The sequence below is a fragment of the Macrobrachium nipponense genome, chromosome 36 (assembly GCF_015104395.2).
Source record: "Macrobrachium nipponense isolate FS-2020 chromosome 36, ASM1510439v2, whole genome shotgun sequence".
Classification (NCBI taxonomy): domain Eukaryota; kingdom Metazoa; phylum Arthropoda; class Malacostraca; order Decapoda; family Palaemonidae; genus Macrobrachium; species Macrobrachium nipponense.
Genome location: NC_087220.1, coordinates 27,713,876 through 27,740,019, shown reverse-complemented (window position 1 = coordinate 27,740,019; position 26,144 = coordinate 27,713,876). Strand labels below are relative to the sequence as shown.

Below are 26,144 nucleotides of genomic sequence, written 5' to 3'. Positions count from 1 at the left end.
GGCATGGTAGAGAGATGGAATCAGATGGTCGGAAACATCAACTTCACATGATTGAAATATTTGATAGAAAAACACTTTACTTTTGTTTGATGGCTGTGCATAAAATGTGTACACCCAAAACAAATGCATAAAAACATGACCAGCGGCACATGAGCCTCATGTTAAAACCCTGACTAGTGACCATCTTGAAAAATGGCAGCCATTTTTGAAGATGGCCACTAGTCAGGGTTTTAACATGAGACTCGTGCGCTGATGGTCATGTTTTTATGCTTTTTTTTTTTATTATACACAATTTATGCAGAGCCACCAAGCAAAAGTAAAATGTTTTTCTATAAAATTTTTCATATAGCATATATAAAGAAAGATGGCACCCAATATGCAGCCAAAAGCCTTAAATAATCGCATCTCAGGATTCAGAGGGCATGGAAAAATTTCTTCCTGTTCAATATATTAGTTTGCAGGTCTACACATAATTTAGGTGGCAGTTTTATCTTGAGTTAAAGTTTAAAAGACTGAATTTCATTGAACATTGGTGACTTCACAGCTGTGTAACTCACCATGGGGTTCAATGTCAGATAATCTTGCTTTACTTACACTGTATAGTTTAGTAGTTGAGTGTCTCAAGTGTTGTTTAATAGCCCCATATCATTAGTTGCTGGTAAAAAGTACACACACATATACAGGCAGTCCTCAGTTACCAGTATAATTGACATTCAAAAGTCTACGGGCGCCGCAATCCACCTTACGGTACTCTAGACTGGTTAACAATGCCTGTAGATGTCACGGCCAGATATTTTACCCTTAATATGTAATAACTTGAATAAAGGTGTGGCATTTCACTTGTCTAATCCTGTACTATGGTCTGCACAGTAGTTCTACAAATTTTTAATATCAGACTTGATTAGTTTACAGAGAGAGAGAGAGAGAGTCACCTTGTTTTCGAATGCTTAATAGTCAATTTTTATTTCCATTGATAACATCTTCCTCTTCTTAGTGGCATTGCCTAACCTCTTAATTCCATCTCTTAATTTATCTTTTCTTCTAATCAAGTTAAAAAAGTAAAAGAGACTGATAAAAGTATCATTAGTAACGTTATATCATATATACGTTGTTTAAATGCCTACAGCCATAAACAACTGAACCAAAACCGTTGTTTTGGTACAAACAACTACATTGAATCAGGTAACACTTGTTTTGTTTGTTTGTTTGTTTGTAATGGTGTTTTTACGTTGCATGGAACCAGTGGTTATTCAGCAATGGGACCAACGGCTGTACGTGACTTCCGAACCACGTCGAGAGTGAACTTCTATCACCAGAAATACACATCTCTCACTCCTCAATGGAATGGCCAAGAATCGAACCCGCGACCACCGAGGTGAGAAGCAAACACCAAACCAACCACGACACTGAGGCGCTAACACTTGTTTTGCTTGCATTTCAGCCATCATATATTATTAAAAAATTAAGTATGTACCATACTTATGTTACAAATGACAAGTAGAATAGGACTGACATATCATTACATTATACTTTTGGTCGCTATGGAGAAAATATCGATCGGCAAGCAAACAGAAAATATAGTATGTACTGCTAAATTTAAGCTGCAGTTGTAGCTGAAGCTGAGAATTTGAGAAAGCAATTACTCAACCATAAATAAAAGTGGAGGAAAAAGTATGTATTTTAATTAAAAAAAAATACTGGGAACAAAAGAACACATTTTACTGATGTTTTCATGCCAATAAAAGATAAACTACATAAAGCTCGTATTATGACCCAATAGGTGAAAAGAGCAAACGGAATCTGTTAACTTTTTACCCAAAAAACATTCTCCCAACACCATCTATTACCGAAAAAATAACTAAATTTAGTTCACAAAAAGACATATTCAACCCATATGTCGACTTAAAAACACTTCATATAATGAAAAAAAAAATCCTTGTCCCATATACAGTACATAAATAGCTTCTAGAAGCAAGAAATCACTATGAATCGAGCTAAATACGAAGAAATAAACTTAACCCTGCCCTCAGCTTATCTTTCCAGACCAAAACACTGATCACTTTGTTTGTATTTTATAATGGAATTGTAATATGAGACTACGTACAGCATTATTGGATACAGTGAAATAAAACCATAACTTTTTAAAATATCCAAGGAGAAGATGAATATTTGTTGTCTGTATTTTATGAGGGTCTCACTGCACTCAAGCCACCGATGATAACCAGACAACAGCGCTGTAAACCCTAAGGAGGGTAAAACCCAGTTATGAATATACGCCAACAACTGGAGGCTGCCTGCAGTTGGTTCATCTAGTTAGACAGCAGCACCTGAATTGACAGGGTTATTATTATTATAATAAACGATTGGTTTATCCAGACCTCTGAGCCAAATAAAGGTTCTTCTCGGGCTGGTTTTCAGGAACTAAAAAAAAATAAATTAAGACATTTTAGAAAGCAGGTTTCATTTAGGAACTTGATCCTATTAAATAGGAAATCTTTGCTTTCAGCAAGAATGCCTTTAAATGCTGGTTTTATAAAGTAAATGCTTCTTTGTTGGTTCCAAATTGGACATTCAACTAATAAGTGTTTGACAGTCATTGGTTTTTGGCACGTATTACATTTCATTGAGGCTGAATGTGGATTTGACATTGTATGACCACGTGAGAATCTAGTATGGCCTGTACGTAGTCTTACTAATGCAACATCTTCAGCTCTTTCTTTTTGAGATGATGCCATCCCTGAATGAACTTCACTTTTTATAGTTCTCGGTTTGTTTGTAATTGGCACAGATGTGCAATCTGTTTGCCAATCTTGATATATTAAAGGCTTAATAGAAGTTATCCAGTCTGACACTGGGGCACGTGTAATTGTTGATGGAGTAGTGCGAGCTAATTCGGCAGCTGCATCTGCTCTTTTGTTTCCTTCAATTCCCACATGTTCTAGAATCCAAAAATTTTCTTATTATGAGTCCCAATTGAATAAGTTGGATTTTTATTTGGATCTCTTGGGCAAGATGATTTGGAGAACTGTATCTGTTTATAGCATTGATAGCACTTCGTGAGTCACTGAAAATCATGGTGGAAATTGCTCTCTACTCACTTATTATGTCTGGTACTGTTCACATGACCGAGTTCTGCAATACAGTGTTCCCCCTGTAGTATTCGCAGGGGGCGGGTGCTGATATGTGAAAGTCACCATTCACTCGATGCGGCGATTTATGGCGCTTATAGTCCCAAGTTTCAGTTAATGGCAACGATAACCAGTTAACGGTGCCTCTCTTAGGGACATTATGGCACCGTAACACTAAGGTGCCGATAACCGAAACTTTCCCTTTGTGGTGCCATAAATCGCCGATTTTGTGGTGTTAGACAAGCTGACTTAGACTGAACGAAGGAGCGTTGATATTGAGGACGGGAGGAGACGAGAAAGTTAAAATATTACTGTATGTATGTATGAAAAAGCAATAACGATTCACATAGAGGAATTTTGCAATAAATTTAACAATGATAAACTGAAAACAATCAAATGCAATACAGACACAATAAAAGTTTTAATTGAGCCAGTGTTAGGTGCACCGAGTGAGACCATCTAGTTGTACAATATTCAACAAAACAGTAAATGAAAGAACAAAGCCTTTCACAATAAAATTTAGCATAAACGATTAACAAAATCATTCGTCATTGCGGTGATACACAGCTAACTTGAGGTAGAGTGAGGGAGCGTTTATACTTTTGAGGAATAATGAATTAATGAGACCCAGGTACTTACTACATGTCCAACCGCACCAGTCCTGTCATTGTATACCCCGTGCTAGGACAATAAAGCATCAGTACCCAGATACCTCTCAATCTATGTCCTCATTATATATATATATATATATATATATATATATATATATATATATATATATATATATATATATATATATATATATTTATATACTAAAGCCTTACTTGAGCAAGTGTTCAGCGCACTGAGTGAGATGATAAGAGAGAGGAGAGGGAAGATGGGGATCTGCTTCCTACCTACTTACCAGCTGGGCTGGGATAATTATTCACCCATTTCTTTCACTTACACTTGATTTTACCCAAATCACTTATTTTTGTTACAGTAAAATACCTATCAAGTGACAATTGCTTTTTACAATTTTTCACCACTGTAGAAGTAACTAAGTAACTAAGCTCCATATTAAACAAACTGGTGCCACATTCAGCTTCTGCCTCCTGCCTTCAATTGTTTGTCCAAACGACTTCCTTGTGAAAAGTTATTTGATCTCTCCTTCCTTTTTTTCATTCTTATTACTTGTTTGCAAAATCCTGTTTATTATAATTTCTGCCATTTACCAGCAATAAGTTGATGTACTGTGGCATAATTAATCTCTTTCATGCACCTATAATCCAAGTGTAAACACGTCAACAATCATACAAATTTATTACTCTATCTCTGTCTCACAGACATAATCGAACACACACTATTAATTCCTTTGATTTTCCTTGTAAAATGTGAATAAAACTGATTTTGTTACCAGCCTTTGCCTACTGCGACCATTTCAGTTTCCTTAAAGGGTTCCCGTCTCTCCTCCCTCCATCCCCCAGCCGGCCGGGCCACCATTTTCACCAAACAGTTCATAAATCGTACACAGAAAAAATAAAATGTCGAAAATTTTACTTCAAATCATGTACTGTTTCATTACTTTATACTCTCAATTTAACTTTTGAACACAATAATAAAAATATGTGAAAAGGGGGACTTTTTGTGTTGGCTGGAATGAATCATCCTGATTCCCTTTATTTCTTATCGTTTCATATTTCGATCATATCGTACTTGGAACAGCCTTATGGAACGGATTAAGTTCGAAGTCTGAGGTACTACTGTACACTTGTTTGCACGCTGTAAAGGTTATATGCGTACTTGAATTGTAGGGGGATATCAGTTTTTACCATAGTTTTAAAATCATTACTTTATTTCATTTGTTGCCAGCAAGAAAAAGTAAAAAAATACAAAACTCCTTGAACAGAAACATGCATTTAATTAACAGAGTGAACAGAGAAAATGACTATAAAACTGAGCTTGTCTGGTTATCAAAGATCTGTTCGGTAAACACAAGCGACAGCCCTATTGCATTTAGTAATGTATTTCAAATTGCAAATCAATCGGCATACTTCAGGATGAGAACTAAATTTTCTATGCCAGCCATAACTAATATAAAAAAGATAATTTTCATAAACTATGAATAAAAAGAATATAAATTTGTCGTCAAACTTACACGATGGCTCTATTTTACCACAGTACTTTGCTTAAATGCACCAAGACAAATTCACATCAGAACTACTAGACCAAAGTGCATTATTTCATACAGCAACAATAAGAGTTAATTCTCAAGGCTTAAATGATGCATTATATAAGTTTCGCAGTTCAGTTAAAACTGCAAATAAGTAGTCTATTTGAACAACCACCCCTCACACACAAATAATATCTCAAAAATGATGTAGCAATGTTCTGAGACCATATCATCTTGTATCTTGAAGAGTTCTTGACAATCCACCTAAGAGATGGATGTGGAATTTTTGTTAATCTGAATGAAAAGATCCAAAACAAGAAATCACAGTTGTGTAACTAGAGACTGAGATTTAATTCAAGTCTACAGTGCATTGCTTTAGGAGACACGTATTACAAAAGTGAATGAATCGCTGTGCTGAAAAACCTTTTTGATTCGTGTTTTTCTATTATAATTCTTGAAGAAACATTTTGCCCCACTGTAGCAGGCACCGTAACCAGTATTTGCCATCTCAAATTAGAACATCTGCCTATTCGTTTTGATAAACATTTTTAAACTTCCTCTCTAAAATAAGGTCATTTGGAGCTTCATAGGTTCAAGCGAAGATGCGATGCATTAATGCCCTGATACCATTCTCCTTGCATTTTAATACATTTTTGTGTACATGCAGCCCCTGCTTAATGACAGAGGTTCCGTTCCTGGGGGCCCTGATGCTAACCGAAAATTGTCACTATCGGAAATTCAGAAGTCTACAGGCACCACAGTCCAACTGACGGTGCCCTAGACTTGTCAACGATCCCTTAATTAAGTGTCACAGCCAGATATTTTGCCCTAATGTGTAATAACTCTTGAATGGAAATGTGAAATTTCATTTGCCTAATCATTTATTATGGTCTGCATGGTAATTCTACAAATTTTTAATGTTAGGATTCGTTGAACTTATTGGTAAATCTTGGCCTAGTGAGAGAGAGAGCTTTCATCCATCTCTTTATTTATCAATCTTCTACTTAAATAAGTTAAAAAACCAAAAGAGAATGATGAAAGTATTGTTAGTAACATTATAATCGTTGCATAAATCGCACAGCCATAAACTACTGAACAATAACAGTTGTTTTGCTACAACAACCGAACCAAATCTGATAACATTTTGCTTGCATTTCAGCCATCGTGCGATAGTAAAAAAATTACCGTAGTTATGTTACAACAATTGAGTAAAACAGGATTAAATATATTTGCATTATACCTTTATTTGCTATGGAGAAAATATTGCGAAGTATATAGTACTACTGCTAAATCTAAGCTGTAGTTGTAGCTGAACCTGAGAAAAATAAATGTTCACACTGCTAATGACTACAAATTATCACGTATCAACATCAGCAACATGGATGAAACTATACCGCAAATAAAGGTGGAGAAAAAAGCATTTTAATAAAGAGTAATTGCCATGAAAGAACGCATTTCAGTGTTGTTTTCACTCCAATAAAAGTTAAATATGTAAATCTCGTCTTATGAAATTGAATGATAATAACGAACGGAATCTGTTTTTTACACACAAAAAACATGCTCCCAACACGATCTATCAACGAAAAAATAAAATCGAGCTCACAACAATTCATATGCAAAAACACTTAATATAATGAAAAATATCCTTGTCCCATTAAATATTTATGAGTTTCTAGAGATCTATTTATGCTAAATTGAAGGAAGAAAATCGCTCTGAATCAAGTTAAAGGGAACAAAATCAACTGCCTATGCCCCCAGCTGATTTTTCCAGATCAAAACATTGATCACTTTGTTTTATTCTATAATACTATAGTAATATGAGACTACATACAGTATCATTGGATACACTGAAGTAAAGTATAACTTTTTAAAAGAGCCAAGGAATAGGCGCATATTCGTTGTTTGTATTTTATGAGGCAGTCTTTTGGCGCTTGGGCCAAGTACTGATAACCAGACGTATTTAAGTCATATCTCAACTTAAAAACGCTTCATAAAACAAAAAATAACCTTGTCACATATGCAATTAGTTTCTAGAGATTAATTTACGCCAAATAGAAGCAAGAAAATTGCCGTGAATAGAGGTAAATACGGCAAACTAATCTTACCTCCACCCTCAGCTGATTTTTCCAAACCAAAACATGATCAATTTGCGTGTATTTTATAATACAATAGTAGTATAAGACTACATACAGTATTAATGGATACACTAAAGTAAAGGATAAATTTTTAAAAGAGCCAAGGAAAATACATATATTTGTTATGTTTGTATTTTATGAATTGGTCTCAGCACTTAGCCTAAGCCACCGATAACCAAACAACAGCGCTATAAACCCTACGCAAAGTAAAACCCAGTTATGAATATATTGAACAAGCGCCGTAAAACCAAAATGCTGGTAACCGATACAAACGGTAACCAGGGGATGTCTGTATTTCCCTTTACTTCCCCTTCTACGTCCTCCTAACTAGTGTAATGATGGAAATCATTCATTTAGCATTTATGACAGTACCCATAGAAATTAGTGGACTGGAAAACCGAATTGGTTTTCATCTATGGGTACTGTCATAAATGCTAAATGAATGATTTCCATCATTACACTAGCACCTTAACATTCTTTGGAAGCTTGAATTTCAAATCAATGGACCCTGCAGTGGGCTTGCTACAAATGAATAGCCTTCATCTACTGAATAATAATATGTACTTGGCTCTTAAGTTTTCTTCTTCTACAGTAGTTCATAACCAATGAGATTATTTGACATACCTGCTGCTGTAACAGCTCCAAAGAAAAGCAGGACCTCTGCTTTGAAACAATGCAACAAAAGGTCTTTGGTCAGCGAAGTAGCAGGTACCTTGTAGTCAATCCTGATGCCCAGCATTAAGATTCCTGCAACCATCTGCAGGCCAGCTGACGCATAGAAAATTTCACTGTCAAATAAGAGATCATGCAGACAATCATCAGCTGAAAGAACATCTCAACAAGATAATGAGAATTGGGTCATTGTCTTCATTCTCAGAGGAACTTCCTGTACAAGCAATGATGCCACTTACTTGAAACCACCAGTCTTTTCTACGATGACACCACTGAGGTATGAGCTGATGATGGCACCTACAGTCCCCCACGCTCTTTGATAACCATAGCTGATGCTTGACTTCTGCACATTGGCCATGACGGCTGCATCAAAGAAAATAAGTGTGGCTCCGTTGCATGCTCTGAAGGATGTTATGACAAATTTTTAAATAATTTGTATTTTTCATAGCTAACAAGTCTGAGGTCTTAACAACAGGATAAATCTTCTGACAAAAGCAAGAAACTGGTTAAAATCAGATTGTAAATGCAAGGATTCTATGACATCTGGCATCTGATGGGCAGTTGAGGTGGAAGCAAGTTGAGAGACCACACTAAAATCCAGCAATGCATGTCTTTCTTCCAACCCACGATGAAATGTAAGAGGGGTGGCTAGAGTTTAAGTTGTTAAGACCTCAGGTTTGTTAGCTATGAAAAATACAAATTAAAAGTTTTTCATTTGTTCAAACGTGGAACAAACATCTGGTCTTAACAATAGGATAGCTTAACAATATGATAGACAAATACTTGGAGGGAGGTATGAGAATCCTGAACCGACGGGGTTTGTCACACCCCATCATTCTTCTCAGAATATGACATTGCTAAAGAAGAGGACCTAAGCCTTTGAAAAGTAAGATATATCGATATCTAACACTCAGTCCACTGGGTTCAAATACAATAAAACATGACCAGATTAATTGCATTCATGGAACCCCAAACCAACTATTGTATGTATGCTCGTGTAACATGCGATCTAGCATATCATGCAACTCACAAATTTTCACCCTTAAAAAATCATTTTATCATGTATCTCACGTATCTTGCGAGTCAAACGAGACCAAATGACAATAGGCTAACCTCTTTTCCTCCTCTTTATCTATTCCATTTTTTAGTTAGGCTAACCCCTTTTCCTCCATCTCTTTAATAGTATATTTGCTGTGTAAACGCATACATCCAGAAACAGCTGATTTGCTATGAACAACGGAATCTGATAACAACAGCGCTTTTGCTTGCATTTTAACCATCGTACAATAGTGAAAAAAAATTACTGTAGTTATGTTACAAATTACATTAAGTAGAATAGGACTCATATATTTTTACATTACTTTATCCTTACTCGCTATGGAGAAAAGATCAGCAAGGGGATAATACTGCTAAATTTAAGCTGTTAGTTTTAGCTGAAGCTGAGGAAAGAATGTTGATCTGCTAACGACTAATACTATGCATTGGCAACGTGGATGAAACTCAAGCAAACTTCAGTATAATACCATCAAACTCGAATGTAAACAAAATTTGAGAGAAACATGTTTTAATCAAACCATTGAGCATGAAAGAACACATTTTACTGTTTTCACTACAATAAAAGATAAATACATAAAGCTCGTATTCTGATGAGATAAAGTGAAAATGTCAAACGGAATCTTTTGATTTTTGTTTATGCAATAAACATGCCCTCAGCGCCATGTGTATTTAAGTGATATTTCGGCTTGAAAACACCTTGTATAATGTAAAATAACCTTGTCCCATATAAATAGAGTACCTTGAGATTCATTTGCACTAACAAGAAACAAGAAAGTCGCTTTGATTTGAGTTCAATACAGCAAAACAAACTTATCTCGCAATCGCCCTCAGCTGATTTCCAAACCATAACATTGATTGCTATGTTTATACGTATCTCTTTTTATAACACAAACAAATAGCAACATGAAAATATATATATCATTGGACACAGAGAGGTAAGCATAACTTTTTAAAAGATCCATGGAAAAGATGCATATTCATTACGTTTGTATTTCATCATACAATACTAATATGTGATTATTATATACTCTAATCTTATAGCTCGTGTATGATGTGACCCTCTTAAAATTAGCTCCAAAATTAGTCTTCAAAAATCCCATCATACATGATTATATATGGTACATATATCTGTTCAGGCAACAAACCATGTAGGCCACAAGAAATGGGTTTGTTACCACTCCTCACTTCCCTTGCTGGAGAGAGGAGTTTACGCTACTGAGAAGCAGATTTGCATGTTGCATGGAACATGAAAAGTGCTGTAACAGTATGTTTGCAATGCTCACCTCTATCAAGCCAGTTCCAGCATATGATATGTCTTCTTCAAACTGCCTGTAGGCATGAAGAAAGGAGAAAAGGGAAAGAAAAGAGGCCAGTCAACTCCCTCATTCCCTACTCCACACACAATCATCTTAGGCAAGGCACAAAACTGTCCCACCAAGGGCACTGGGTGAGTCACAGTTGTTGAAGAGCCACCACTGGCACAAGGGAAACTTGTCCAAGGATCTGTGGGCCATGTTCATGCAGAGGAAAATGAAAGTGGTTTGCAGCAGTCATGAACCAGCATTCAAATCCTAAGAACAGGCATGTACTTTTAAATGCCAGAGAGAAATGTATTCCTCAGACATCATGTGCCTCTGCATGCACCCAAACAGTGGTAGAACTTGATGATGAGGAGTCAGGTTGTCTAAACATCCAGTTTAGGAACTCAAAAAGGGGTGTTTTAGGTAACCACCTCCTTGACTTGGCCTGTGTTAACATGAAGTCTACGACACTTAACCTCTAGGAAGACAGGACATTCAGATAACAATGCAGTGCTTGATGGGACCCTGAAGCTCTCCAATCTTTTCAAGAAAGCCAAGGTCAGAAAGAAAACTGTTTGCAAAGCCAGTTTCCTGAGAGGTGATTGATGCATGGGGTCAAAGGAGGTTGAGAGAGAATACTCAGTACCAGAGTAAGGCTCTAACTGTGTAAGGTCCCATGCTCAGTACCAGAGTAAGGTCTCAAGTAGGAGGTTCGAGTTCCCTAGGTGAACAAGACCACTCCATGCTCTTGAACCACAATGTGGATCCTTACTGCGAAGAGAGGTCCGTATCCTCCAAATTAGTAAAGTCTGTGGCACCTCACCAGTATCAACAGGAGGAGCCTCCTCTGTTCTGAAAAAACATTCAGAAGATCTTGTCTAATAAACAGGAATTCTGAGTGGACAGTATCTTTCCATGATGCCAATCGCATCAGCAGATGGCTCATCTTGTATACGGCTGACAAAGGTCATCTGAAGTAATAGCCTTACATCTGAGTTGTTGTTCTGTTGGATATATCTCCCAAAAAATATAATGGAATGACTCCAGAGATGAAGATCTTAGTGATTGGTGGTTTTCTCCACAAGAAACTGGCGAAGATGTGCTAGGGAGGAGTCTCTCTTGGCCATCCAGCTTGGGGTTAAGGAGCCACTAGAGTTAACCTAGACTTTGGAGCTTGACAAAGGGATTTGCCCTTGTACTTACGAGCCTCCTCCGAAGGATTGGGCACTCCTCTTGAAGAACTCATGGCCTTGGGGGCATGAAGTGTACAGGACAACCAAGTCCACACCAGCGTGTTGGAGTTGAGCGCAATTTCCCAAGACCTTAAGAGGTCCGAGGAAGGATGATTGGGCACTCCATCGTTCAACCTCCAAGAGAGTTCCCAGAAGGCAAAGGGAGTACTCTGCTCCAACGAACAATTCTGGGACCATGAAAGAAGACCTCTAGCCCTCTTCAAAGAGAAGAAGTCTTAACATGGGTTTTTTCCAAGTAGACAGAAGAGATAATAGGGGATTTTCTATGACAAAATGCTCAGCGTAGGTATGTTCTAAATATCCTACTGTCAACTTGTGCAATGTCAGAGTAACTGCACAGTAGACAGGGAAGAAGACCTTGAGCTGCCATGGAAACGTGCAACTCCAACAGAGAAGACGACTTATAAGGTGTTCCCTTATGATGACATATGATCAGTATGCTACCTATTGCAAGAGACATCTTATGATGAAGGCCATACAGGCTTGACTGAATGAATCTATTGACTTGCTCTGGAGGACAAAACATTTGGAGATCGATCCCACATGTTGAAAACATGGAACATCTGTCTGAAGCTACCAAGGGAACTCTTGTCAGTCTACAGACATGCAGAACTACCTTTGGGCGGTCGTCATCTCTTCCATCAGAAGGACTATGCCCTCGAATGATGGACTAAGATCTTGAATTCACCTTTGTCCAGGAACAACCTGGCATGCAGCCGTATGACGAACCATGTACATAGCCGTGCAACAAATCACATAAACAGATGTGTAATGAATCACGTACATGGACATGCGATGAATAACAAACAGATGTGCGATAAATCACGTACATGGCCGTGCAACAGTAGGGGAAAAACCCCATTGTCCCTCAACACCGGTGTTGAGGGACAATGGCGTTTTTTCCCCTTACTTGCAACGAATCACATAAATAGATGTGCGATGAATGACGAAAGTAGGACCTCCATCATGTACACAACCACGAGACGAATCATGTAAGAGTACATGGACGTGTGATGAAGAATGATGCATTGAAAACATCTGGGAGAATGAGAAGACGAACCCCTAGACTTCTTGGTCACAGGATGAAGAAGCACTACTATGATGAGAGACAAAATTGATGACAGCCTCACGTTCACGACCGTTACTGGAAACACGTCCGTGGGAAAGCTGAAGCCTCTAGAAGAGGAGAACGTCTAGGAGGCCCTGGAACAGCAACCTGAGAAGGGAATGCCTTCGACTTCTAAATGGAAGCCCTGTCATCCTACACTGAACTCAAGCAAGCTAAGGGGATGCTGTAGAAATTTCAAGGTTACTTGAAATTGGAGAGAAACGATGAATCGAAGTTTTGAAGAAAACTGAGCAAAAGAAGCATATGAAACAACCTTATGAGTCTTAGATTTCAACAAAATCAAAGAATTTGGACAAGCAAATAATACATGAACAAGACAAAGGGTGGTTGCTCACTCTACCCAGGTGTCCAAAGAGACAAGAGAGAAGCTACCTGTTTGGGAAAATTCCTGAACAAATATGAAAGACACTAGTTTCTCTCCAACTCGCCAAATCCTAGGAATAGAAAAAATAAAATAAAATAAAATAAATAAAAAATATAAAAATTTACCAAGAAAATCCAACGCTTTCTCTTGAAGGCAGCATTGATCAAAACTGTCATCATAAGGCGAAGCCATGACATAGTTTTGATCAATGCCCTTCCATGAAGTCATACTGGAGACAACTCTAACAGAGAGAAAACAATGCATTTAAGAGCAGAAAACATATTCAAACAAAATTGTACTACAATTTTATTTCATGTTACAAAGAGGAGTACCAAGTCAAACATCATCAGATGACAAAACATCAGAGAGACTAGAAGCCACATTACAAAAGTAGTCTGTCAGATTGGTACCCCTGCATGACAATGTAGTCCCGCAGGCCAGCACATGGCAACATAGTCTCACAGGCCAGCATGAAGGGGCTCTGAGTATAGAAAGGAACACACCGCCCACAGGACTCTCTTCACAGCACCAAGGAGCATACCAAAATTAGTGAAGTGGCAACTCTGTCAGAAGAGGGGCTCTCAAGATCTAGCGGAACAAAGCCGCTGCCCTGTCAGGGTGAGAAGCAGGGCTGACAACTGTAGAGCCTGTAAAGAAACAGGAAAAGAAGATATCTTCTATCCTGAGGGAGGGAAAAAATCTTATTTATCTGTGAGGATAAAAGGAAGGGAGTGAGATGTACGACTCATGGCACTCCACCTCCAAAATGAAGGGAAAGAGAATAGATAGCAATCATGACTGATCTTGCAAGCAGATGGGATCAATACAATTGGACATCATCCTTCAACAAAATTTGTGTCGAGTAAGTGTAGAAATACTCCTATGCTGGAAAGCCGGATCCTAGCATATAAACCTTGTCTGCAACATGAACCCATAACTTCTCAAACATCCCAAATCACAAAAATTCTGAATGACTAAAACATTACCACATTCCCAGAAAATGTGTAGCAAATGTTTCAATAGATCTTTTATATAACAAATGCCAAATGCTACAGAACAAAATGTAGCTTGCCCAATACCCCCTTGAGAGAGAGACCAGCATTATACATAAAAAAGCTGATGACGAAGCAGAGGAAAAGGTGTGAAGCACATCTACCTCAATTTGCATCTGTCCCAGAGTAATGTGAAGATGGGAATCCTGAAGGTCCTATAAAAACATTGATGCTCATCGGACTTCTGGGCTGGATAAATATGAAACAAACCAGCTTGGGAGGAGGAGAGCAAAGCAAAGGTCCACTCTACAAGGCGGTTGAAGAAAGACCGGTGCGTCACTAGATTCAAGAGAGTCTCTCAACTTGCTTCCACCTCAACCACCCATTGGATGCCAGATGCCACAGATTCCTTGCATTTACAATCATTGATTGTTTTTAACTGGTTTCCAGCTGGCACCAGAAGATTTATCCCATTGTTAAGACTCAAGGTGTGTACTGTGTATGAACAAAGATAATTTCTTTTCTGTTCAAAAGATTTGAAATGACTCATTAACCCTTAAGAGCCAGGCTAAAAAAATCAATATGCATCACCCATGGCCGGGTAAACTCTGAGGTCAGCCAGTTTAAGATAAAAACGTCGCTGGAAAGACGAAGATAGTACATGCGGTTTAAGCAAAAAAATTCTAAACACCTCTTTTGCATGACAAAAGTAAATTTAACAAGTTATACGTGTTAATAAATTTATTTTACTTTGTAAAATTATAATTACAAATCATAAAATATCAAAACAGATAAGAACTAAATTCAGTAAGAAATTCTGAGTACATTTGTTGTAAAATATTTACATAAATTTGCTAAGATGAAAGATGTAGTAACTTTTTGGGATTAAACTAGTCTTTTCTAAAATTTCTTTGGAAAATTACATCTATAACTGATGCACTATCATAAAAGATAAGGACTAAAACCAACAGCAACCCCTGGGCATATATATGAGCAAATATATAATAAGACATGTGAAAGAGAGAAGCAGTACTTGCTCCCTTGAAGTCAAGATCACAACTGGCTCATGAGCTGCCAGTTACTTGATTATAGCCAACCTAAAAAGTTGCCATAAGTGAATTTATGGGTTATGGAAGTAGTACAGGCAGTCCCCTGTTATCAGGTGGGTTCTGTTCTCGGCAGGGTGCTGGTAAGCGAAAACCACCAATCACCGAAACTCGGCGATTTATGGCACCAAGTTTCGGTTAATGGTTATCGGCACCGAAACTTGGCCTGTTGCGGCGCCATAAAACCGGATCGCCATTTACTGAGTCCGCCGATAACCAGGGATTGCCTGTGACGGAAACACTCTCCTGCCCAATTCCTTCAATTCAATGGAGTGTAATATTGATGCTCACATGAATGGATCCGTTCCACTACCCAAAACCGTTGCAGTATTGCTACTCGTATGAGGGGATCCATCACTTAAGGGTCAAGAAAAAAATATGATGACTTTATATGAATATGTATAAAGATAAATAATCTCAGTGTTGATGTAATTCATGGTGCTTTAAACCTTATCTTTCTCGGCCACTTTCAGATTCATAAACATGAAATTATTTCCTAAAAGGCATCAACACAAAAATCAGAACTACATCTTACACATCAAGGTACTGCAACAGACTTTCCGAGGAAATAGACCCTAGCGGGTTAAGCAACTCAACTTCTGGAATACTTGATGAAAGTAACCAATATTTCTAAAGAAACAACATACCCATAGACACTTCGGACGGTAATGTATATCCAGAAGGTTAGCTGCTGATGACTGGCATCAACTTCTCCCATCATTCTGTTTGGAGATGGAATGCTGCTGGTTTCAGAGGAAAGATTTCCTAATGCTACATCACTGATGTTAGAAGGAACTATTTGAACTACTGCCGATGGAATCCATGGAAAAAGCAGGGCAATGACTCCCGTTATCATGGAGATAATGGCCATGAGGATCTGTGTAAGACAACAAACAGGACAAATTTAGCTCACAGTTCATAAGCAAGCACTTGTATAGATGTATTCCCTTGGGAATTTCTAGAGCTGTTAGAACTGATTCCTGACTAATGATTTGCATACAGAAAAAGCATGGTGTGATTCCTGCCTTATTTATAAGAAACAGTGCAAAATATCAACATTATGAACTGATATTTCAAATGGTCTCGCAATTTTTGTTTTTACATAAAATTACTTCACAACCGTCCCAATATTACTATTAATTCTAAATAATGCATATGAATGTTCAGTACAGATAGTGTTACTAGGTATATCTGATGAGAAAAAGCCTAACAATTAATACATCTGTGTACATATATGGTTATCACTGATACTCTAGTAAACTATAAGAAACAAAATAATGTAGACCTGAGAAACACAGTATATCAGCAACATGGAATCAATTCCTGACAAGATTAAATTTGAATATACATTTTGCAGTGGTCCATTGATGTTCAGAGGTGGCAGAGCAGAAAACCACTTTCAAAATTTTTCTTGTTTTTACTCTTGTACCAGAAATCATTGTTGCTCTGGTAGATGGAATTGTCAATAACTAAAAGCAACTTTCTCCGACACTGTGAACATATGTTTTCTATATTTACAGAAATTGTTACCTTCTTATACTCATTAGCATTTTTCATATATAAATCTTGTCATGCTTGCTTAACCTTACAAATGTCCTGTGATCTTTCATGGAACTCGGGTATGCATATCATCAAGCTCTTTATTAGTAACCACATTTTGGACCAATTTTTCTATTTAAAGGCTGCTAAGAGTATAAATCTGGAATCCTGTAGTTTATTTCCTAATCATAAGTTTACTTACGAAGCAGACCTTCTCTCAAGCATACCTTATTAAAAGTAATGGCTACTTCAGCAGCATTACACTTGTCGAGATTCTTCTCTATTTTCTGAATAAAATAGCAGCTTTTTCCGTGCTACTTAAACAGGCTAGTAGAGCGCTTATTGAGGTCATGATCAAATACAGGGTCAAAATCAGTGTATATATATTTGAATTTTACAGATAAACTATGATATCATAGTCATCAAAGTCAATAATGATTTTCTCTCTCTCTCTTGAAGCGAGCTTTCGTCTGGAGCTGCCAGACATCCTCTAGGCTAGGAAGCTGAGGGTAGACTGCTTCTGGAGTGGTGTCCATCCTACTTATATCTGGGGTCGTCAGCAGGGGGTCTGGCCCCATGCTGATCTCCTATTGGCTGGCAGCAGTAAATCTTCTTTATCATTAGTTGCTTGAGCTGGGTCTAAAGCCACTTTCGCCATGCCGATGGTTTCGTTCTTGTTGTCTTCTAGACCTCCTGAAATGTGTGGTGACGCTGCTGGGTGTTGTGTAACGTTGCGGGACGTCACGGCTAATATGATTGTCGTTGCCTGCAGGAGTATATTGTTCGGGGGCGTTGTCTTCTGTAGAGTGTTAGTATTCAGTGTTGGTTTTATTTGCTGGATGAGAAGCACCTCCAGCAGGCGTAACCGACCGGCATCAGGGGCCTTCCCAATGATCTTAGTGTTCTGGATGATCATATCCCAGGAGATGGCCTCTTGATGCTTGGTGCGGGCATGGTTCTTAATAGCTCCCTTTTGGGCATGACCCGAGAGTCTCCTAGATAGGCGCATGCTAGTTATACCAACGTAGGCGTCACTGCAACCGCGGACTGGGCATGTGTATTGGTATACCACATACGTCTGCTTCAGGGGGCCTTGTACCTGTGAAGAGAGGGTTATTTTTTATACTTAGGTCGCTTGTCCTCTGATTCTGGTAATGTATAATTAAGTCAATTTTCTTGGTGTTGTCGATCGGGATCACATTGTCGGAAATAATCTTCTTAACATTCCTCCTCTTCACGGAAATGGGAACTCATGAAGGATTTATAATACAGCTTGATATCCGTACCATTTCTCCAGGGCTGTAAGGACTTCTCTACTTATTAATTTGTTTTTGTTTGTTTGTATGGTATTTTTACATTGCATGGAACCAGTGGTTATTCAGCAACGGGTACTTGGGAGGCATGGTTGAGTTCCTGATGAGTGACCTGCCAGGTCAAGCAGTGGGAGAGGGCTCCCCTGACGAAGACCCTGATGGTCGTGCTTTTGAAGCTGTCACAGTTAAGGCAAAGTCCAAGGTTGGTCTTCTTTGTGTAGACAGAAGTACGGAGGCTGTCTTCCATCTTACTCACAAGGACGTCGAAGAAGGGGAGCCGATCGTTGGTGCTGTATTCAACTGTGTAACTCAGCACGCTGCACTGCTGAAATGCCTGTCGGAGGGCTTCTACCTCTTCTTCGGTGTCGACTTGAACAAAGATATTGATATAACGGCCATATCTGTGGGGTTGCTGCATCCTGGCAAAGACTCTTTCCTCCATGGTGCCATGTAAAAGTTAGCAAAGAAAAGAGGACCCCAGTGGGGAGTCCATTGCCACGCTGTCCTTCCGGCACTACATCTGGCCACAGTGGGTGGAGAAAGGGGCCTTCTTGGTGCAAATCTCCAGCAGTGTACGAAGTGAGGCTTCGGATATGTTGAGGGGCGCTGTCAACTGACTCCTGTAGACATGCTCAAGGGTGATGTCGATGGTTTCATCGACAGGCACGTTCGTAAACAGGGACTCCACGTCCAGCTAAGTGATAATCCCAGTGCCAGGGGCATCCTTGATGGCTTCTAGGAATTCTACTGATGAATGCAGGACATAGGGACGTAGGGGGTCAAAATTTGATTAAGGCGTTTTGCCAAAGCGGGCATCTGGCTGATGATCAGCCGGAGGGCATTTCCTTGTTTGTGGGTTTTTATGTTACCATATAAATAACCCAGGCTGTAGTCTCCTTGTATGGACAGGGGGTGGACATAGTTTGTCGCAGCATTCACTGCTCTGATGACTCTTGGCCTCCCTCATGATGTCTTCTGTCGGGTTTCTTGTCAGGCACTTGCTCTAGTCGGACAAAATAGCATCCAGCTTCTCATGGTATTCAGCAGCATCAATCAAGACGAAGGCTGCCGTTTTGTCTGTGTGTCGCACCATGATATTCTCTTTTTCCTTCAGTTCCTTCGCTGCTTTCTTCATCTCCTTGGTGAGGATCCCGCTGGAGTGTGAGCCCCTCTCTGTAAGTCAGCAAGTAGGAGGGGTTGAACGGCGTTGGTAGTTCTCAAGATGCTCCGGGCTTTGAATTGCTGGATGGAGTCGAGGAGTAACTAGATTTCGAGTCTCTTGTCATGAGGCCTGGGTCTCGAAATTAAGTGGCAATTAACCCAGCTTCAGAAGGGCGTCTTGATCGGGGGTGGGGTCTCCTAGCCTGTTAAGTAGCACAGAAAAAACCGCTATTCAGAAAATAGCGAAGAATCTCTCTAAGTTTAACGCTGCTGAAGTAGCCATTACTTTTAATAAAGTATGCCTGAGAGAGGGTCTGCTTCCTGAGTACACTAATATTCTGCTACATGACCCGTCAGCAAGAAATAATGAGGACACTAGGAGGTTTAGAAAATCCCTCTTACAGCGGCAAATAATGATCAAGACTACCGAACTGTGTGCCCTCTAGGACAAGATCAAGAGACTGCGGCAGGAGTGGGAGAGAGTGAGAAGCAGCCCTGGCACCAGTGGAGTAGGAGAGGAATCTACAGCACCACGTCCTGGTGCCCTCCGAGAAGGTAGTCATGGACTGGTCAACACTGAATTTGATAACCCTAAACGTGACACACCCACTGAAGAAGACAACCCCGCAGGAGAGGAACCAACATACCCTGGGAACATCTAGAGATGCCTCGTCCACCTTCTGGAGTACGACATGAAGCAGCAGATGAGAGGTGCCCTGCGCAAGCTAATCTCCCTGAACGGCGGCAAACTCCGCGTCCCTGAACGAACCCAAGGATACATTAACCTTACTGATTACGACCCCACTCCCGATAAAGACGCCATTCTGAAGCTGGGTCTTAATTGCCACTTCATTTCGAGACCCAGGCCTCATGACAAGAGACTTGAAATCGAGTTGCTCCTCGACTCCATCCAGCAACTCTCAGCCCAGAGCATCGTGAGATCTACCGACACCCTGCAACCCATCCTACTTGCTGAAGCCCTTACAAAGAGGGGCTCGCACTCCAGCGGGATCCTCACCAAGGAGATGAAGAAAGCAGCGAAGGAACTGAAGGAGAAAGAGAATATCACGGTGCGACGCATGGACAAAACGGCAGCCTTCGTCATGATTGATACTGCTGAATACCACGAGAAGCTGGATGCTATTTTGTCCGACGACAGCAAGTTCAAGCACCCGACAAGAAACCTGACAGAAGACATCAAGAGTGAGGCTAAAGGAGTCATCAGCGCAGTAAATGCTGGGACAAACGCTGTCCACCTCCTGCCCATACAAGGAGACTATAGCCTGGGTCATTTATATAGTAACATAAAAACCCACAAACAAGGAAACACCCTCCAGCTGATCATCAGCCAGACGCCTGCCTCTATGCTGCTGGAGATCTGCACCAAGAAGGCCCCTTTCTCCACTCACTGTGGCCAGATGTACCACTAGAAGGACAGTGTGGCAATGGGTTCCCCACTGTGGGTCCTCTTCACTAACTTTTACATGGGCACCGTGGAGGAACGAGTCTTTGCCAGGATGCAGCAACCCAGCAGATGTGGCCATTATATCGACGATATCTTTGTTCAAGTCGATGCCAAGGATGAGGGAGAAACCCTTCATCAGGCATTTCAGCAGTGCAGCGTGCTGAATTACACAGTTGAATACAGCACCAACGATCGGCTCCCCTTCCTTGACATCTTCGTAAGTAAGATGGCCTCCGTACTTCTGTCTACACGAAGAAGACCACCCTTGGACTTTGCCTCAACGGTGACAGTGAGTGCCCTGCCAGATTCAAAAGCACAACCGTTAGGGCCTTCGTCAGGAAAGCCCTCTCCCACTGCTCGACCTGGCAGGACACTCATCAGGAACTCAACCACGCCTCCCAAGTACTTGTAAATAAAGGGTGTTCAAATAAAGTAATAAGTAGAGAAGTCCGTACAGCCCTGGAGAAATGGTATACGGTAGTGAGAGCCCGCAGCCCCGCCCCAGGATAATATCAAGCTGTATTATAAAGCCTCCATGAGTTCTCATTACCATGAAGAGCAGGACTCCTATATTTTCGACAATGTGATCCCGATCGATGACACCAAGAAAATTGACTTATGTTCTAAAGGGTCTACAATAATAAAAAGTGTTAAGAGTCTGTGTATAATTTTTAAAACTTTACAAAATGCTTTCAAACCCTTCCCTGGGTTCATCTTCAGTCCAAATGAACAATTAGTTACAACATGTACTGAGGTGAATTTAAAAACTAGAGTCGTTGAAGATCGTTGACACCAGCCGTGACCAGTGTCAACGATCTTCAACGACTTTTTAAATTCACCTCAATACATGTTGTAACTAACTGTTCATTTGGACTGAAGATGAACCCATGGAAGGGTTCAAAAGCTTTTTGTAAAGTTTTAAAAATTATACACGGACACTTAACACTTATTATTGTGGACCCTTTAGAACATTATATATACTCTCACGATAGAGAGTTTTCCCCTACTAAAATTGACTTAATTATACATTACCAGAATTGGTGGACAGGCAACCTAATTATTAAAAATAACCCCTCCTCACAGGTACGAGACCCCCTGAAGCAGACGTATGTGGTATACCAATACACATGCCCAGTCCATGGTTGAAGTGGCGCCTACGTTGGTATGACTAGCATGCGCCTGTCTAAGAGACTCCTGCCACGCCCAAGAGGGGGGCTATCAAGAACCCCTGTACAAACATCAAGAGGCCATCTCCTGGGATGGGATCATCCAGAACACTAGGATCATCGGGAAGGCCCCTGATGCCCGTCGGTTACCGGTTACGCCTGCTGGAGGTGCTTCTCATCCAGCAAATAAAACCAACACTGAATACGACACAGGAAGAATTTCTTCTCCCTATGAGTATGAGAAGACCTGCCACCAACAACGACACCACTGACCACGACAACTCTACAGAAGACAACGCCCCCGAACGAGATACTCCTGCAGGCAATGACAGTCATATTAGCTGTGTCGTCCCACAGCATTACGCAATGCCCACCAGCATCACCGCACACTTCAGGAGGTCTAGAAGATTACAAGAACGAAACCATCGGCATGGTGAAAGTGGTTTGAGACCCGGCTCAAGAGATCAATGATAAAAAATTTACTGCCACCAGCCAATAGAAGATCAGCTTGGGGCAGAACCCCTGCTGACAACCTCAAATATAAGGAGGATGGACACCACTCCAAAAGCAGTCTACCCTCAGCTTCCTAGCTTAAAGGATGTTTGGCAGCTCCAGACGTAAGCTCGCTTCAAAAGAGAGAGAGAGAGAGAGAGAATTGTTAATGACTTTGATGACTATGATATAGTTTACCTGTAAAATTCAAAATATATACCCCGATTTTGACCTTGTATTTGATCATGAATTTATTGGCACTCTACTAGCCTCTTTAAGTAGCACGGAAAAAGCTGCTAATCGGAAAACAGAGAAGACTCTCTGCAAGTGTAATGCTGCTGAAGTAGCCATTACTTTTAATGAAATATGCTAATCGTAAGTTCTTATTCTAATTGATGAATGTTCTTATCCTTATTGATGAATGTTAGTTCCACGTTGGCCGAGTGCAATTCGCGCTCGGCTACCAATCTGGTGGTCCGAAGTTTGATTCTCGGCTCGCCCAAAGCGGAACCAGAGGAATTTATATATTTCTGGTAGAAATTCATTTCTCTATACAATGTGGTTCAGATCCCATAATAAGCAGTAGGTCCCGTTGCTAGATAACCAATTGGTTCCTAGTCACGTAAAAATATCTAATCCTTCGGGCCAGCCCTAGGAGAGCTGTTAATCAGCTTAGTAGTCTGGTAAAACTAAGATATATACTTATTGTTGAGTGTTGTAAATTTCCAAAGTATATTAGTATCAGTTTCTAGATATCACCACAGCCTGATTAGTCTTTGTTTCTCATATTTGGTTCCAGCTTGGAACTAAACCTAAATGTATCCCCGGTAAAGGTCACATATTACTGTGGGTAACGAAAATCAAAAGGTTTCATAACTGAAACACTATACTCGAGATATAGTACCAAGTTCATGTGCATTCCCATCTGACCATTTCTTTTGTACCAGACCATAGTTCAAGATGTCGCAAGCTTTTCATTGAAAACTAAAATACCTTTGTGCACGACTGCTCACCTCCATCAATACCTGTAACAATCCTGCTTTTCTACAAAAACTGTATCAGCATACCATCCTATTTATTTACTGGAGTTGGTTCTAACAAGTAGCTTAGCTGTATGTCATTCATTTGGTTATAACCATCTTCCTCTTTATTATACAAATATAGTCCTCATATAACTGCACATGGTATACTATACATATTTTTGTTCTCTGTATAGGCTCAGTGACCATGTTTAGACACATTTTAACTTGTTCCAAAAAAACTACTGTATTTCCCAACCTTTCTGATTACTACTACATACTTGCGATTCTAGAAGCCCCCATCATACTTGCTTATACTTGCTTCACTTAGAAATCCCATGGCACTGGGGCAAAAGTGCTTCTCTTGTGTTATGAAATGGCAAAAATATTCCAGCTCCTTTTCCTCAGATATAAATAACCTTTACTCTTTTGCAATTTGTTTTTGATTATTGCTTAGAATGGGGGATCTTCAATCACAAATGACTTTAGGTAACATCAGTGTCATTTAATGAGATTATGCAAAGGTTGTCCGACCACATCTCTTCCCCCATAGCCTTTCATTTGAACTCTTATTTTTCTTTTCTTTTTCAGAGATATCAGAATATGACTCTCAAGCTACCATTTAAATTTCAGAGCCAGTACACCTGATATATCAATTGTGTAGGTGTCATGGTGTCATTCTTGCATTGTTAAATGAAAATGCACTTTTTGGAACAATGAGTTTTATTTAGAACTAAACAAACTATTGAATGAAACTCGAAGAACATCGCTTCCTCCCAGTACAGACACCCCTGTGTTTTCAGGCAGCATTTTCTTTTATTCAAGAGAATTGGTTCAGCAAGTCAGGTAAACAACATCCTGTTCCAACTAATTAGCATTTAGTGGAGATCAATCACAGTGTCAGTTGGAAAAACTTCAGTTCCTCAAGGATCTACAACAAAGTTTCAAAATCACTTTGCACAAGCATCCTGCAGTTTTGTGGCTAATCCTGCTGGAGTTGCAGGAGGCAGTGTTCATGGCATGTGAATGTTCCAATTTTCTCCAAAAATGAGGTTTCCACTCACTTCAGGACTATGCCTTGAGCCACAGCGTTTTCAGTGTCATACATGGGTTCTCATACTTGAGAGATTCTAATGGTTTCATTTCCATTTCAATAATTTAATTTTTTTTTTTAGCTGTCAGTGCTAGTAAAATTGTCATTAGGCCAGCTGAAGGGACAGTGCTTATTCTCTTACTGTCATGATCATAATATATTAAACTGTGAATTGTAATTTTTCCAACTTCAGGCTTATATCACCAGCAGCCAGTGTGTACTGTTCACCTTACTTACGAAAACAGTTACCAAAGTCTAGATATTACAACTGCTTTGTTGGTGTTGCAACATTGCTTAATACCTATAATTATAGAATAATCTATTTTCATGGATATACAAGTCAGAAACTTTCCTGGATATACGAGTCAGAAACTAACTGAAAATCTATTATTTGTAAGCTTCAGAAATCTGCATGGATGCTGATGGCTAACTATGCTAATTATTATGTCTTACCCTGTAGTTTCCAATTTTATCCCCAGCAACACCAGTGAAGAAAGGCTGACATATGTAGAGAACAGATGTAACTTGCATAGTGATACCTGTCTGGTATTCTGTCAGTCCAAGTGCTTTTTGATGAATGGTGAAGTGTGGCCATAAAATCATAAAAGCTGCAATTAAAAGATAGGATCACATTCATGGGTTTTATTGTTTTCATACATTATAATCAACATAAAAATGGGTACCTTTTCCCTCTATGAGGAAGGGTAGGTTGATACCCCATACTGACTTATCTGCTGTTCAAAATAAGAAATTCACATTTGAACAATACCAAAAGGGGAAAACTTTCAGAGATATCATTGTATGATGAGACAAAAAAAAAAAAAAAAAGTTAAGATGTCAGATATGAAGGTTTGACATACAACATCCTAAGGAAAGCAATGGCATCCTGGTACGTAGTAGGCAGTCCCCGGCTTACAATCGTCGTAAGCCGGAAAATCGTCAAAAATCCAAAGAAAACCTTACTTTTAATGCTTTGGGTGTATTAAAAACTATGTAAACTGCATTTTTATTGCATTTTTCATAAAAAAAAAATATTTCAAATATCCCTTAAACGCCGACTGGACGTATTATATGTCGACTAAAATTGTCTGTCGGGTGCTAAGCGGACGTACGGTACGTTGACTACAAAAGGTTTTCTAAATATTCGCGGAAAAATAGTTATAGGCCTAGTTTGCAAAAAATTTTAAATCACGCACCTTGAGGGATGCTGGGAGTTCACCAATCACGCAGTTGTTTTGTTTACAAACATTACTCAGGTGCGCATGTGCAAATTGCTTTCTTCTTGCACTAGAAAGCATCAGTGACGCATCAGAAATTCTTTTGTCACATTGTCGTAATTTTTGCCCCATTTTATATTAGCCGTTACATAGAGTTTTATATATGAAAATATGCGCAATTTTATGTAGAATACAACAAAAAACAACTCATGGTTGTAGCTTTTATAAGTTTTGAAATATTTTCATATAAATAACGATAAGTGCCAAAATTTCAACCTTTGGTCAATTTTGACTCGACCGAAATGGTCGAAAAACGCAATTGTAAGCTAAAACTCTTACCTTCTAGTAATATTCAATCATTTACCTTAATATTGCAACAAATTGGAAGTCT

At 39.4% G+C, this 26,144-nt stretch overlaps 1 protein-coding gene across 4 annotated transcripts in view; it reads right to left on the bottom strand.

Moving 5' to 3' along the window:
- LOC135203283 (major facilitator superfamily domain-containing protein 6-like) overlaps positions 1 to 26,144 on the bottom strand; it is a 68,005-nt gene that overhangs the window by 28,289 nt on the left and 13,572 nt on the right. For all 4 annotated transcript variants that reach the window (XM_064233041.1, XM_064233040.1, XM_064233042.1 and 1 more), the window contains exons 3-6: positions 24,990 to 25,144; positions 15,936 to 16,165; positions 8,327 to 8,488; positions 8,040 to 8,203 (exon numbers count right to left, since the gene is read on the bottom strand). In XM_064233041.1, coding sequence (XP_064089111.1) covers positions 8,040 to 8,203; positions 8,327 to 8,488; positions 15,936 to 16,165; positions 24,990 to 25,144 — 711 coding nt within the window. The remainder of the gene's footprint in view (positions 1 to 8,039; positions 8,204 to 8,326; positions 8,489 to 15,935; positions 16,166 to 24,989; positions 25,145 to 26,144) is intronic.